Here is a 15,471-nt window from a genome sequence, read left to right as displayed (position 1 = left end):
TAACCCAAAAATGAATCTAAGAAAACAGTTCCATTTATACTAGCATCATAAAGAATAAAATACTTAGGAATAAACTTAATAAAAGCAGCACAGGCACATACACTGAAAACTATAAAGCATTACTGAAATTAAAGATGACCTAAATAAATGGAAAGATAACCCATGTTCATGGATCAAAAGACTTAATATCATTAAAAAGCAAATATAATCAGGTACAACACAATACTGCTCAGAGGCAACACTGTAGTACATCTTTTGTGGTGGCTATGGGGAGATGGGAGGCAGGAGCAACAGAAACAAAGAAAAATAAAGAGAGTTCATTTAATACAGGACTATTATCTTCAAACCTAGAACTCAGTCCATGATATACTTGAAGGAAATAATATTTAATTATAAAACTCCAGCCAAAAATTTTATGTTCTAGAACACTGCCATGTTAAAAATTTCCCAAATAAAGGAAAGGCAGCTTGATACAGTATGAAGAGCACATGCTTTACAATCAAAGGCTGAATTCATGGCTTAGAGCCACCTGTCAGCTCTAAGGAATTAGACAATTTACTGAGACTCAGAGTTTTGTTTGCCTCCCTGAAAAAAAAAGACAGTATTATATGCCTGTCTGAATGTTGGTAGGGTATAACATAATACACAGACACACACATACACAGACACACACAGCACCAAGAACACAAGAGGTGCTTGTGTTGCCATTATCTTGACCTCTAAGTTTCTTAAAAGTTTGAAAGTAAGCAAGTACTTATACCTTTTAAAAATAAGCAGAAACTGCTAAATTCATATTGGTAAGTTCAGCACAAAATGCCTCATTTTTATCACACTGTTTTTGGAAACTGTGTCCTGTATAAGAACTGTGAAGACATTTGTATTCTTAATCTCAGCAATCCTATGCCTAGGAATTTACCCAAAGGAAAATAATAAAATAAAAACTTATACACATTATGATGTTCACTGTATTTGATCATTAAAATAAGTTACTCTGTTAAATTGTCTAATATCAGGGTAGGGGAATTATCTTTTAAGCTATAATATGCCAACAAAAAACAATTGTGAAAATAGAGAAACATCGAAAAGAATTTAAAGTATTAATTAAAATTAAAAATATGCATGCTGTGACTTATAACCATGGAGATACATATATATTCATACATTCAAAGGGCTTTATACAAAGATTAAAAGAATTCTATGTGGGATTATAATTACAATTTTTACGTATTCCAAAATCTGTAAAATGTTGTTACATTCTCCTTAACAAATTAAGGTGTACTTTAACCCAAGCGAGTTTTTGAAAGCCTGCAACTATGCGTATTGTTTTCTTTGTTGTACTATCTCAGGCAAACACTTACTTGAGAAACTGGCTCTTAGCTGTACTTGGGTCACCAACAATGCAAACATTTATATCCCCTCGAAGAGAGGTCCCTTCCCCCGTTGTCTTTGGGACACCACCAAAGAGCATCAGCAAGACACCCCGTTTTACTTCATCATTACCTGAAATAAAAACCCAAGGTATTTTTCAACATGAGTTTAAACAATTTCACAGGACACTACAAAGGCATGTTTACCAACCAAAAGAGCAGAGGCAGCTGAAGCAAAGCTAAGACCAAAGTAAAAATATCTTCCTAGTTTCTCATCTTGATCTTGGTTCTCGTCCTATGAATGTAAAGTCACCTATCACTGTACTAATACCTTCACCTGAAGCAGATGCTGATGCTCACCATTCTAAGAGTCTTTCCTTGTCTGTAAGTCCTGCTTCCTATATAAAGCCTTTCCCTATGTCACAGTATTCAAATATCTCTCCCCATAAATAAACTATGTCCACTACAGCCTACCATATTTGCTAGTTCTTTCCAACTGCAGGTTATACGGTTCTATCAAGAGTTTCAGGAAATGATCCATGACTTACCTCTTTTGTATCAGGAATAGTGACCCTATTTAGCTTGTATTTATAATACAAGCTAATTGAACTGATAATAGATTAGGCAAGATGCTGAATGTGATCTACAGCTGCTTCTAAAAACTGTTTTTAAATACAAGAAGGAAATGAACAATTAAAAAAAAAAAAGACAACACCAAATTTTAGAAATGTGATATTGGAAGAAACATTCTTCTGTCTTAATTATTATGACTTTCTGTGAATGCCATCAACGAAATACTGGCACATGTACACAAAGCACTCCTTAGAAGCAGAAAATTTAAAATCCATTCCAAAAACAAAATTTCTCTGACTTATAACCTGTATGAAACAAATGCGTTGGAGGTGTGGTAGTTTAAAATAGCCCACAAATTATTTGATAATCCTCATTTCTAGATGGAGCTTAATTCTCCTCTCCTAAAGTGTGGCTGGGCTTAGTAACTTGGTTCCCACAAATAGCATACGGTGGAAGAGAAAGTGTAACTTCTAGCACTAGGTCTTGAGAAGCATTTTGCTTCCTCCTTGCTCTGCTCTCCTGAACTGCATGCTCTGAAGGAAGCCAGTTGTTGTGCTATGAGGACACTGAAACAGTCCAGTGAAGAAATTCATATGGTAAGGAATTGAGGCTTCCAGCTAACAACAAGCACTGACAGATAAGAGTGAGTGGATCCTTGTAAGTGGATCCTCCAGCTCAAGTCAAGCCTTCAGATGACTACAGCCCTAGGTGACATCTTGGCTACAAAATCTACAAAGATTGACCAAGACCACACAGCTAAGTTTCCCTCAAATTCCTGACCTACAGACTGTATGAAATAATGCTTGTTGTTTTAAACCATTATATTTGGGATAATTTGTTACATAGCAATAGATTAATTTATGGTGGGGGAATGGAACAGTATAAAAATTTGATACCTACTCATTCTAAGGGAGCATACTCTAAAACCCACAAAAGATTATTAATATTAAGGATTTCAGTTCAATTACACTGACCAAATATTTAAGCAGAAAAAAAGGTTAATTTTCAATGATTAAAAATACATACCTAAGACAAATAACCATAATCTTATGAACTCTTGCCATTACTTCAACTGAATATGCTGCTGCTGCTACTGAGGCTAAGTTGCTTCAGTCGTGTCCAACTCTGTGTGACCCCAGAGACGGCAGCCCACCAGGCTCCCCCGTCCCTGGGATTCTCCAGGCAAGAACACTGGAGTGGGTTGCCATTTCCTTCTCCAATGCATGAAAGTGAAAAGTGAAAGTGAAGTCGCTCAGTCATATCCGACTCTTAGCGACCCCATGGACTGCAGCCTGCCAGGCTCCACTGTCCATGGGATTTTCCAGGCAAGAGTACTGGAGTGGGTTGCCATTGCCTTCTCCATCAACTGAATATAGAGGGATGGAAAAAAAAAACAAAAATAAAGCATGAGATCTGAAAAGTTAGTCATATCCTTCAATGCGCAAGGGATTTAATGACAGTGAGCAGCTAGTAACCAAGAGCTAAGAAAGTGTGAAAGCAGAAACCACAAGGTATAGGCACAGTTGTTGTTCAGTCGCTAAGCTGTATCTAACTCTGTGACCCCATGAACTGCAGCACGCCAGGCTTTGGCACAGTACATATAACCTAAAAAATACGAAATCTCTTCCCATTGTGAAAACTAACAAGAAAAAAGAGATCAGGATGTTAATCTGGCATTAATATATTTAAGTGCAGTTCTGTCCTAAAGCCAGAAAAAGACTAAATGATTTCTTCTTTTTTCAAAAGAAAACTGGCAAAATACACACAACATAAAATTAACCACTGCAATCATTTTTAAGGGGTTCAGAAGGGGTTTAAGTACATTCACTATCTTTTACAACCATCACCCATTCACTTCTAGGACTTTTCATAACCCCAAACACAAATTCTTTTCATTAAACAATTCCCTATTTCTCTCCCCAGCAGGTAATCTTTTTCTACTTTCTCTATGAATTTCCCTATTTTAAGTATCTCATTTTAACTGGAATCATGTAATATCTGTCCTTTTATAAATGACTTTTAAGAACTCCTTCCAAACCCACTAAAAACCTTTTAACATCTGATTTGTGTATTTTAAGAAGTCACATGTTGCTGTTTTACAAACATTACTTTGACTTCAAGCTTATTTCACAGATAGACTTCTTACCATGTATAGTAGGGAACAGGCTTGTACAAAGATTGTGGTACAGATTTTTATCTTGACTCATTTCAAACACTTTCTCCCACTCCTTCACAGTCATTTGGTTCTTAATGCTCTCAGCTGTCTGTTCCTCATCTCGGAGCTCTTTTCCTCCAAACTGAGGGGGAGGAGAAAGGAAAAAAATACTAGTATAGAAATAGTCAAAATAATGTGAAAGAGAAGAAACATCACCACAAAATACATCCTGGGAGGTCAAAATCTATTGCCTGTAAAGGTTTTTTTAAAAAAAAAAACAAAAAACAAAAACCCTTCTAACCAGAAAGGCGGCCTAAGTTAGCCAAAATACCAAAGAGCTTGTCATCTGTCCAGTGATTTATAAATAACAAAAAAAGCTACCACCATTGTTTTGCATTGCTATCTAAATGAATCCAGATGCTCAAGAGATGAGCCATAATAAAATGGTAATCGTTGTTATGAAGATGAGAATGAACAGAATTATTATGTGCACTCATTTCCCAACACTGGACTATTTTCCAAACTTTTTCTCACTGCTTTCCCATCCTGCAAACAAAATTAAGTTCTCAACCACTATAATACCAGGGGGTCAATCACTCTCAGAAAGAGTAATTTATAAGCTATTTCCCAGATTACAAAATTTTTCTATTTGTACTTTCTCAAGGAGTGTGACAGAGAAAATGTAACAATTAAAAAACAAACAAGACCACCCCCACCTCCAGAAAAACCACCATTAATAATAATAGCACCAATACACTTAAAGCACTGAACTTTAACACACAAAAATAAGTAAGACTTTTCCTTAAGGTTAGGAAAACAAGGGATGAAAAAATCTGGTTTTAGAACTAAAGAGCAAATCTCAACCCAAGCCCTTGTCTTTAACACTGAATTTGCGGCAGCCTCAGGTAATGTCTTTCTTAAGCTTTGCTATTCTACTAAGACACTCACTCACCCTTGGGTTGGTTGGTGCAACACAGCAGGCAAGAAAGACCAGCCTGTATGAAAGGTCTCTAACACCAAGGGCCCGGAGACCTCGAACACCTTCTGTCTCATATCCATCAACACCACTGACTCGGGAATCAGTTTCTGCACGTGCTCCTGAAACAATGAATGACAGGTTGTTTCATAGGTAAATACTGAAGGTACTGATAATCAAAACTTCTCAGATAAATAAAACCAAAAAATCTAAAATTTCATTTAGGCTTTGAAATTTTCAGGACAGTACCTTCTGTAGCAAAATCAGTTAGTCTTTGTTATCATTATAGTTCCTTGCTCACTCTGATTGGTAGCCAAAAATAAGACAAGCAACAGGCAAGAAGCTAGATGTTCTGCAATAACTGAGAATTTGTTAAACTTGAGCCACAGATTACTGACCTGGTGTGCTAAGCTTAGACACGTCAGGCACAACAATCAGCGTCCCTGTAAAGTCACATTTGTCACCAGCTTGAGCTGACTCCACAGCTTCAGCCCTCAAGATTACTTCTAAACTGCGGGGGATACTCCCTCGAGGAAGCTCAGCTTGAGTCTCTTGAATACGAACCTATGACAGAGACAAATAAACGGCCAAGGATGAGAAGAGATCTCTTTCAAGTGCCATGTGATCTAAATTAAATGCACAAACATTGATATATCCTAAATTATCTTACCAGTTGGCAGACTTTTGACATGTGCCAACATTCATCTTAAAAAATTCTTTTCAATTTAGTAAGAGATTACGTCTACTTGAAAACTGCAACTTCACTTTTATCCTCATTAAACAACACATATTTTGTTCTCTTTGTTGAAATTTACTTTAATTATGTGTTTTGGGTCCCATCCTCCTCTAAATTGTCAGCGAAATTTTATGAAAATTTTCACATCTATTATACCCTCCACCTCAATCCAACTGTTAACATTACTTAAGATACACATATTTTTACTATATTATTTGAAAGAAGTTGCAAAAATCAAGATATTTTATCCCTAAATATTAAAGCACTCATTTCCTAAGAATAAAGACAATCTCCTATGTAACCACAATGCCATCAATCACATCAAGGGTTTACGTATTTAATTCCATGTCTTCTATTATCCAGTCTACTTTCGTATTTTCCGAATTGTCAAGAATGTCCTTTATTACAGCTGTTTCCCCACCCCGCCAACCTAAATTCATATTTTGGTATTTGGTTTATATATCAAGTTCTTTATCAGATACAAAGCATCTCTTACCCAAGGTTGTGGGTAGAGTACAGGCTTCTTACTATAAAAGTTGAATTTAATATTATTTATTTTAGTCTGGTTCTCATTCTCCTAGTACTTGAGCTGCTGCAACTTTTCTTTCCTCCTTGCATATCCCAGAGTTACTCAGTCCTGAAGAGACTTAGCCCCTTCATTCTTAACTGCTACCACTTATCTCTTGCCCAGGTAACTACAACTGCCTGTTAGTCTCTTTGTTAAATACTACCACTGTCGTCCCATTAATCTTCCTGAAACGAAGAAAAATACACATCCTCTGAAAACGTATTCCTCTTGCTTTTCAAAACAGGTCCAAACTTCTCAATTTGAGGATCCAAGCACTTCCATGCCACGCATCAAATCATCTCTCAGACGATCTCCAGGTTCCTCTACTTTAATCATGATAATCTCCATAGCTGTTGACAAGCATGTCCATTTTCACCTGTACTTTACTTATGCCTTCCTCCTTCTTAACCACCATCTCCCAATCTTATACCAAGTCTCTACTTCTTCAGTTTCCATAACTCTAACTTACAGTAATAACTAATAAGTTACTGTTTATTCTTTGACAAATATGTTTTATTTGTCTGAAGGAGCTTCCAATCCAAGTTATTAAAAGTTAGAACACATTTATATACTGATAATTGAAATTTGCATGACAAATTTTTAGCCTAAACTTGTAGTCAGTTTTTATGTAAGTCACAGATCTTTAGGCAATTATAACATTGCCTAAGTTAAGCTTAAATAATAATTACAAGTGCCTAGAAGTGAATTATTAGCATAGGCTGAATCTGATCTAAATAGAATACCTTTTGAAAATCAACAAATCTTGATTTATTCGTATCCAGCAGGAATCTCCGTCTGTTGGCACAAACTGGATTTCGACAGATGTTTGGCTGTGTGTATTTGAACTGCTGTTCCACATCCTTGATCACTGTCTGACAGTCCAGGCACAGGAAAGTTCCGCTCACAAGCTCTGGGTGAACTGGGTGAGTCCGTACCACCTGCCCACTGATGCGAGTAAGCAAACCAATTCTGGATGAGGTGAGCTCTCGAATTCTGTTTAAAGAAAGATACTGCATTAGTAAATGTTCATTTCCAAACTAAAAATTTTCACTTTTAACGAGAGGATATTCAAAGGTAATTTATGCTTAAAACAGTAAGAGACAAGGTATTCTTTAGACTCTCCTGAAAGAGTGATTTAGTCAACATGCCCATTCCTGAAGTATAATGTACATGCATCCACAACCAAATACATAAATGAAAAAAAAAAAACCACCTAAGTAAAGGACATGAAAGAACTGCAATTACAATTATAAAACAGGGGCTTCCCAGATGGCGCAGTGGTAAAGACTGTAGGCAATCAATGCAGGAGATGTGTGTTTGATCCCTGGACTGGGACGATCCTTTGGAGGAGGAAATGGCAACCCACTCCAGTATTTTTGCTGGGAAAAAGCTCATGGACAGAGGAGCCTGGTGGGCCATGGTCCATGGCATCGCAAAGAGTTGGACATGATTGTGTGACTGAGCACACACACAAAAATCTTTTCTGCTGAACTACATTTCTAAATAAGTATTTTCATAGTACAGTTGTTACAGGGGAAAACTTGTTTGTTTGAACTTGAAGGTTTAGAAAACACTTTATTTCAGAAACTCATTTTATATTAAATAACTTGGTAACTTTATAGGTAATTTTAATAAAGTTTTCAAAATAGCACTTTAATTTCCTCCAATAAATTTATTCTTTAAATAATTGCTAAAGAGGAAAACAGTTTAAAAGTTACGCTATTTAAGCTCTTGACAATTCATTAATTTTTGTGACTGCTCTCAATGTTCCTATTTTCTCTCTAAACTAAGCTTTCATATAAACATCCCTTAAAAGGTGTCCTAAAGTATTATAATCCCTAGAAATGACTTCACCTAACTTACTTCCCTTTCATTTCCCTGGAAATATAAATTTTCCCACAATTAAATGTTCTGGATAACTGGGTATAACTCTTTACAGATGTAAGACTACAACCTTCTGAGCTTTCTGACAAGTGATAGCTGTACTATTTAATGAATTCTTTTTCCTTTCAAAGAGTTTCTTACTTGTGTCTGGTAGGTAGGTCTTGAAATGCAACATAAAAATCCTTGGCAAGAGGGATCTCTTTACGGTCTTTGACAAAGGTTTTCAAGGCTCGACATAGGTAAGGGTAAACTCTGAAAAGCAAACAAAAAGAAAACCAACTTACAACTTTAAGAGGCTTACTAAGCCCTCTCTTCCCTTTCATGCTTCCCAACAGCTGAAACTAAGGAATTTCACCTGATTACAACCAAGCTTTAGAATCTAACTATGCAGGATCCTTCTATCATCTGGTCTAGGAACCTCTTCAATCCTCTTCTATTACACCACAAACACATCTAACACAACACAAACACCAAATATAAAGTGCTACTCCTTGATATCTATTATTTTTAAATAATCATTTAGCATGCACACCACAGACCACTCCTCTGTCCAAGATTACTCTTCCTGAACCTGGGCAGTATAATACCTCTTAATAGCAAAGCAGCCTCCCATTTGGTGTCAAGGCCTAGTATATTCTTCCAGGTTTAATTCTTGATTGACAGGAAATGGATAAGGGTAGGGAAGGAATCTGTGTACTGATGTGAGAGCAAGTTGGCAGAAACGTTTCACCTGGCTGGTTAGGTGGGTGTGTGCATGTCCCCTTGATTTAAGTTTTAAACAGCTGCAGTAGCTTGGTTTAAGCAGTAGGATCTGGACGTCCCCTGAAAGATCAGCTACTCTAAGGAGACAGAACTGTGCGGCAGTCTGTGCATGTGGTATGGACATAGGTGTTTCTACCATCAGCCCAATTTTCTACCTCCCTCTCACTTGTCAGGACAACTTTTCCTACTACATACTTTCACAATAAACTCTGCTGCTTATCCTTCTAGCCATTCTTGATAGTCAGATATGACTAGAAACACTGAGACAAATCCATCTCCCAGTCCACCAGGTGAAAAAGAAGACTGTGACTCCTTATTTCTGAGTCTTCATTTCTCCTTCATAACTGTCCATAGTGTTTATTTTAACCTGATTTTATTTATACAGATTGTCACATTTATTTAATCCAAATGCAGACAGATTTTTGTGTAGAAAGAGGTTTCCTGCTTTACATAGCAATCAAAAGCAAATTAAAAGCCTAATGTCTAACTTCTGCCCCCCAAATATCATTCAGCTTTTAAAATGTTTCAAGGGATTTTATTTAATACGGGACGGGGAATGGATTAAATGAATGACAGAGCAATAGCACCGAATGCCTGACACAAAGTAAGCAATTCTCTTAACACTTGGAAAAACTATCAATAGAAAGCAGAGATTTTCAATATCTGCATGTGAAAAATACTCAACCCTACAAAGGCCTAAATTAGTTCAGAGAAGCACTAAAATAACCACTGGCTGTAAAAAAGGGCTCTGTGACACCTGCCCTCCCTTTACCCTCACAAATTAACACTTCCATTCCAACAAGAGCTGGCTTCCCATGTTCCATGTCTACTTAAAGATTAATATACCATACCTATAGAACTCCTCTTGAATGGTGGTAGAAAGTTGCTGGTTAAATTGCTCCAGGTCCACAAAACTCACAACCAATGTGTTTCTCTCAGGACGAATTAACTCCTCAGCTAACTGCAAGTACTTAATTTCTCCATCGCTGTTCTGGAACCTGCAGATACATACAAATCAGATTAAACTGAAATTAGGCAGTAAAAAGAAGAATCTGAATGCCTGATAATTTGGTGTACTGGTTAAATACCATCAGCTTTAGGGCTAGAGAGGCCCATTTTAGTAGTTGTATACCTTAAGGCTAGTTACTTGTCTTCTCTAAACCTATCCCTCTTCTTTTTGAATATAATAATGAAAAAGATTAGAACATCATCCTGTAAGGTTAACTGTGAAGATTAAATGAGATAATGCCTATGAAATCTTTTGTACGAAGTTGAGAACATAGAAAAACTAGGTCTTCAGATTTAAGTCTGAATCCCCCTCCCCCGCCAGTATTTACTGATTTAGCTGCATCGGGTCTTAGTTGTGGCATGTGGGATCTTCACTGTGTTGTTTGGGACCTTCATTGCAGCGCAAACTCTCTAGTTGTGGTGTGCCGGCTGGCTCAGCAATTGAGGCTCGCAGGCTTAGTTCCATGGTATGTGGGATCTTAGTTCCCTGACTAGGGATCAAACCCACATCCCTTGCATTGCAAGGTGGATTCTTAACCAATGGACCACCAGGGAAGTCCCAAATCTGAATTTCTTGATCTTACATTTCCTAATCTTAATTGTACATAACAACAATAAAAGAACAGTTAGCATTTGTTGATTAGAAAATATTAAATAAAAAAACTCAGGCTACGATCCAAAGATTTAATTTCTAAAGGGAAAACTGACAGATTAATTGTTGATTTAAGAACAAGAATATCAATAAATACACAGAAACAAGGTGCTTCAGGGCTCAAGACCTCAGGGAAATGAAAATGTACATACACACAAAGTAAACCTGGGGTGTTTTTTCCTAACAAGTATCATACAAACATATTTACTTTTTATTCTTTTAATATAACCATGCAGATAGTTTTGAGGAAAACTAAATTCCTCCTTAAAATTCAGCATGTTCTGTTTAATACATTATGAACATCTCTCTGGAAAGCACTATGCCAGAGGTACCATAAGTTGAAAATAACAGCATTGCTCTTCTCCTAGGGTTGACACTCTCATAGGAGACATTTCTATTAAAGTTAGGGATAAGACATCTAAATGACTAAGACAAATGAATAAACAAAATATTTATCCTATCTTTTTTTTTAATTTATTTTTTAATTGAAGGATAATTGCTTTACAGAATTTTGTTGGTTTCTGCTAAACATCTACTTGAAATCAGCCATAGGTATACATGTGTCTCCTCCCTCTTATCTCCCTCTCCATCCTGCCCCTCTAGGTTGTTACAAAGTCCCGGTATGAGTTCCCTGAGTCATACAGCAAATTCCCATTGGCTATCTATTTTATACATGGTAATGTAAGTTTCCATGTTACTCTCTCTGTATGTTTACTCAATCTTAAAACAGGATATTCTGCAATGTCTCAATGTGGATGAATCTTGAGGACATGGTGCTTTGTGAAATAAACCAATTCAGTTCAGTCCAGTCTGACTCTTTGTGACCCCATGGACTGCAGCACGCCAGGCTTTCCTGTCTATCACCAACTCCCGGAGTTTACTCAGACTCATGTCCATCGAGTCGTTGAGGCCATCCAACCATCTCATCCTCTGTCATCCCCTTCTCCTCCTGCCTTCAATCTTTCCCAGCATCAGGGTCCTTACAAATGAGACAGTTGTTCGCATCAGTTGGCCAAAGTACCGGAGTTTCAGCTTCAGCATCAGTCCTTCCAATGGATATCCAATTACACAAAGACAAATACTGTATGATTCTACTTATATGAGGTATCTAAAAGAATCAAATTTGGGAATTTTCTGGCAGTTCAGTGGTTAGGACTCTGTGCTTTAACTGCTGTGGGCCTGGGGTTCAATTCCTGGTCAAGAAATTAACATCACACAAGTCATGGGGTGAAGCCAAAAAAAAAGGTCAAATTCATAGAATCAAAGAGTGGAATGTTGGTTGGAGGAAAAGGAAAATGTGGAAGTATTATAGGCATAGTTTCAGTCAATAAAAAGAAATGTATCTGAGTCGATACTAATGAGATGGATGAATCTACAGCCTATTAAACAAAGTGCAATCAGAAAAACAAATTGTTTATTAACTCATATATACAGAATCTAGAAAGATGGTACTGATCAATCTATTGGCAGGGCAGCAATGGAGACATAAAGACAACAACTTGTGGACACAGTGTGGGAAGGAGAGGGAGGGACAAACTGAAAGAGTTAACACTGAAATATATATATATATAAAAAAATATAAATATATCTATTACCATATGTAAAACAGGTAACAGTGGGAATTTACTATATGATGCAGGGAGCTCAAACCTGGTGCTCTGTGACAACCTTGAGGGGTGGGATGGGGTGAGAGGGAGGTTCAATAGAGAGGGGACATATGTGTACTTATGGCTGATTCATGTTGATGTATAGCAGAAACTAACAAAATATTAAAAATAAAACATAAATAAAAAATATGAACGTTAAAAAAGCTTCAGTGACACAAGATGGATAAGTTCTAACAGAATCTACTGAACAACAATACAGTGCACAGTTAAAATTTTGTCTTAAAGAAAAAAAAAAAGAAGGTGAAAGAAATGTGACAGGTGAATATAAACTAATTTTGCCTAACAGGAACACCTAGAAAGGCTTTATGCATATAACAGGTGGCACTGGAATTTGGCCTGGAAAGACTTTTAAAATCTGAAAGGAAAAATGAGTGATAGATAGACTGGCTACAGATGTTTCCAAGTATGTGACAGTCAGAAAAGGTATGGGAGGACTGTGGATGATGACAGAATGGCTGTGGAAGATGAAACTAGAAAGGGCAGCTGTGAAGAATTTGGACTTTATTTCATAAGGAATGACAAATCAAAGTTGGTATTTTGAGAGGGAGTTAACATTTTTTTCTCAACAAATACAAGGATTATTGGTCTTGTTCATCATCATTGTGCCCAGCAGTTAGCTGCAAGGCAAACTGCAAGGAAGTGAAGGTAACTATATTATTGTTAATATCAAACATAGTTGAGGACCTCTGTAAAGTGGTATGGTGGCTAGGTGGGATTTAGCATAGGATTCACATTCAGATGAAAGAGCTGGCAGTAGATACACTACCAGAGATAATGGAAAATGGCAGCCTGGGAACATAGGGGAAGAAAGGATTGCGGCTGCCTGAAAGGTTCATAGGGTTTAACAAACAGGTATGAATCTTTAGCTAGGCTTCGAAGGATGAATAGTTTTCAGGCAGAGAATAACATTATGAAAAGTAGGGAAATATAAACTATGGTATTAAGTACATCAGAATTTCATTAAGACAGCAGAACTATTAACAGTAAAAGTGTGGAAACATCCCATATGTCCATGGATGGATGAATAAACAAATGAAATGTAGAACAGACATAATGAGTACCATTCACCCTTAAAAGGAAAATTCTGGCACATGCTACAACATGGATAAACCTCAAAGACTTCACTATGCTAAGTGAAGTAAGCTGGTCACAAAAGGACAAATATTGTATAAGGCCAAATCTGAGGTACCTAGAGTAGTCCAATTCACAGACAGAAGATAGAATGGTGGTTGCCAGGTGCTGGAGGGTGGGGGAATAGTGAATTATTGTTTAGTGAGTGGAGTTTCAGTTTGGAAAGAAGAAAAGCTTCTGGAGATGGATGTTAGTGATGGCTATATTACAAGGCATATGTACTTAACATCAGTGAACTCTATGTTTAAAAAAGGTTAAAACGAATTTTTACAACAACAAAAAGAATTTCCTGTCATGTTATGCTTAAAAATACTGAAATCATTAAGGTCCCTAAAGATAGCCACAAGAAACTTTAATGATGGAAGTATTTTCAAAAGACACGTGCTAATTTTTTAAAGCTTCAGTATAACTAATGCTAACAACTTAAGAGTTTCTACATATTAGTAAAATCGTATATAATTTTTTTAGGACTATTGCAGAGTCTCAGGCCAAGGATGTCATTGAAGAGTACTTCAGATGCAAGAAATGATCAAATTAAAAAGCTGAGGTCTTATAAAAATTTTTTTCCTAACTCATTCCAAAGTGCTTCCACTTCTTCCTGGAAGCTGTAGAGTATGGACTCAGGGAGAGCAGCGATATTCTGCGCGATCTAAGGAAAGTAACTGGTGGCAGTGGCTGCAAGCCAGAGAGGGGGTTTGAGATGCCTGGAGCCTAAAACAAAGCAACAGAAAAAAAAAGAAAAAAGAAAAGAAAGAAAAGAGGGATTTGGGGCGTTGGAAGGGAAGGAAGGAAGAGATGGAGGGAGTGCGTTCAGTGCCGTAAGCAACGCAGGCGGCCCCTAGCCCGAGCATCTGTCAAGCATCGGGTTCATTCCCGCACATTCACCTCCACAGGCTCCAGGGCTTCCTGGCCCTCGGTGGACCCCATGAGCCCCCCGCCAGGATTCCCACGCCAGTTCGGCCTCCCTCCACGAGTCAGACGTGCGGCCTAACTGGACGAGTTACTCATTCCCACCCAGCTTCGGCGTCCCCACAGGGAACCGGGGGCTACGCGACCACCAGCCTGTCGGGCTGTGAGGACTGAACAACGGGCCTAAGCGTTCGGCCCAGGACACAGCACACGGCAGGAGCCCGAGGAAGGGCTCCAGATGAACTTCACCAACCCTGGAGACCAGCCCAGCCCGACCCAAGCTCCTCCCCGCGGCCCGCTCTCCGAGGCGCGCGACCCCTCAGTACCCAAACTCGCGCGAGGCCCTAGGCGGCCCCAGACTCCGGAAGCCGGGAGGGGAAGTTCCGCGATTAAGGGGCGACCGCCGACTTACTCCTCCAAGAAGTCCAGGAACAGTTTCTGGCACTTCTCGGCTACCTCGTCGCGGACTTCCAGATGCTGGCTGCCGGCGCCCGGCTCCGCCGCGGCGGCGAGGTCCATATCTGCCTAACGCTGAAGGGCAGCCGGCGACACGCTACAGTTGCTTCTCCTCCGACGCTGCCGCTCTGCGCGCGCCGCCTCCGTCCCGCCCCTTCGCTGGAAGGCCGGAGCCAATCGAAGCTCAGGAGCCCCAGGATTCGCGCCAAACTTGTCCAATGAGCGCGGTTTCTTTCTCAGCCCCGCCCACGGAGGGGAGATTTCGCGCCAAATGCAAAGACCTGAGAAACCTGGGTGGTCTGCCTCTGCGCCTGCGCAGTTGGTCGTGGGCAACGAAATTTGGCTGCTGGAGGTTAAAAGATAAGATCTTTGTTCGGGGGTGGGGTTGGGGGGTGGTTTTTCAAATTTTCTTCAAATCGTTTCACTGATATTAATTGAGCAGGAGGCATAAGGCTTTAGAGAGGAAAATGAGTAAGATTCAGACCTGCTTGAGCCATCCAATTCAGTTCAGTTCAGTCGCTCAATCGGTCCGACTCTGCGACCCCATGAACCGCAGCACGCCAGGCCTCCCTGTCCATCATCAACTCCCGGAGCCATCCAATTGGAGGACATAAACTGTAAACCACC

General features: G+C 38.8%; 1 protein-coding gene across 1 annotated transcript in view; it reads right to left on the bottom strand.

The window, feature by feature from the left end:
• MCM6 (minichromosome maintenance complex component 6) overlaps positions 1-14,984 on the bottom strand; it is a 34,719-nt gene extending 19,735 nt beyond the window's left edge. The window contains exons 1-8 of the mRNA XM_006049144.4: positions 14,801-14,984; positions 9,873-10,019; positions 8,401-8,511; positions 7,119-7,368; positions 5,470-5,635; positions 5,048-5,193; positions 4,087-4,237; positions 1,359-1,500 (exon numbers count right to left, since the gene is read on the bottom strand). Coding sequence (XP_006049206.1) covers positions 1,359-1,500; positions 4,087-4,237; positions 5,048-5,193; positions 5,470-5,635; positions 7,119-7,368; positions 8,401-8,511; positions 9,873-10,019; positions 14,801-14,907 — 1,220 coding nt within the window. The 5' untranslated portion in view covers positions 14,908-14,984. The remainder of the gene's footprint in view (positions 1-1,358; positions 1,501-4,086; positions 4,238-5,047; positions 5,194-5,469; positions 5,636-7,118; positions 7,369-8,400; positions 8,512-9,872; positions 10,020-14,800) is intronic.
• Positions 14,985-15,471: the final 487 nt, after the last annotated feature.

The sequence above is a fragment of the Bubalus bubalis genome, chromosome 2 (genome assembly GCF_019923935.1).
Source record: "Bubalus bubalis isolate 160015118507 breed Murrah chromosome 2, NDDB_SH_1, whole genome shotgun sequence".
In the NCBI taxonomy this organism is placed as follows: domain Eukaryota; kingdom Metazoa; phylum Chordata; class Mammalia; order Artiodactyla; family Bovidae; genus Bubalus; species Bubalus bubalis.
Note: the sequence above shows the minus strand (reverse complement) of the source record. Positions and strands in the feature narration are given on the sequence as shown.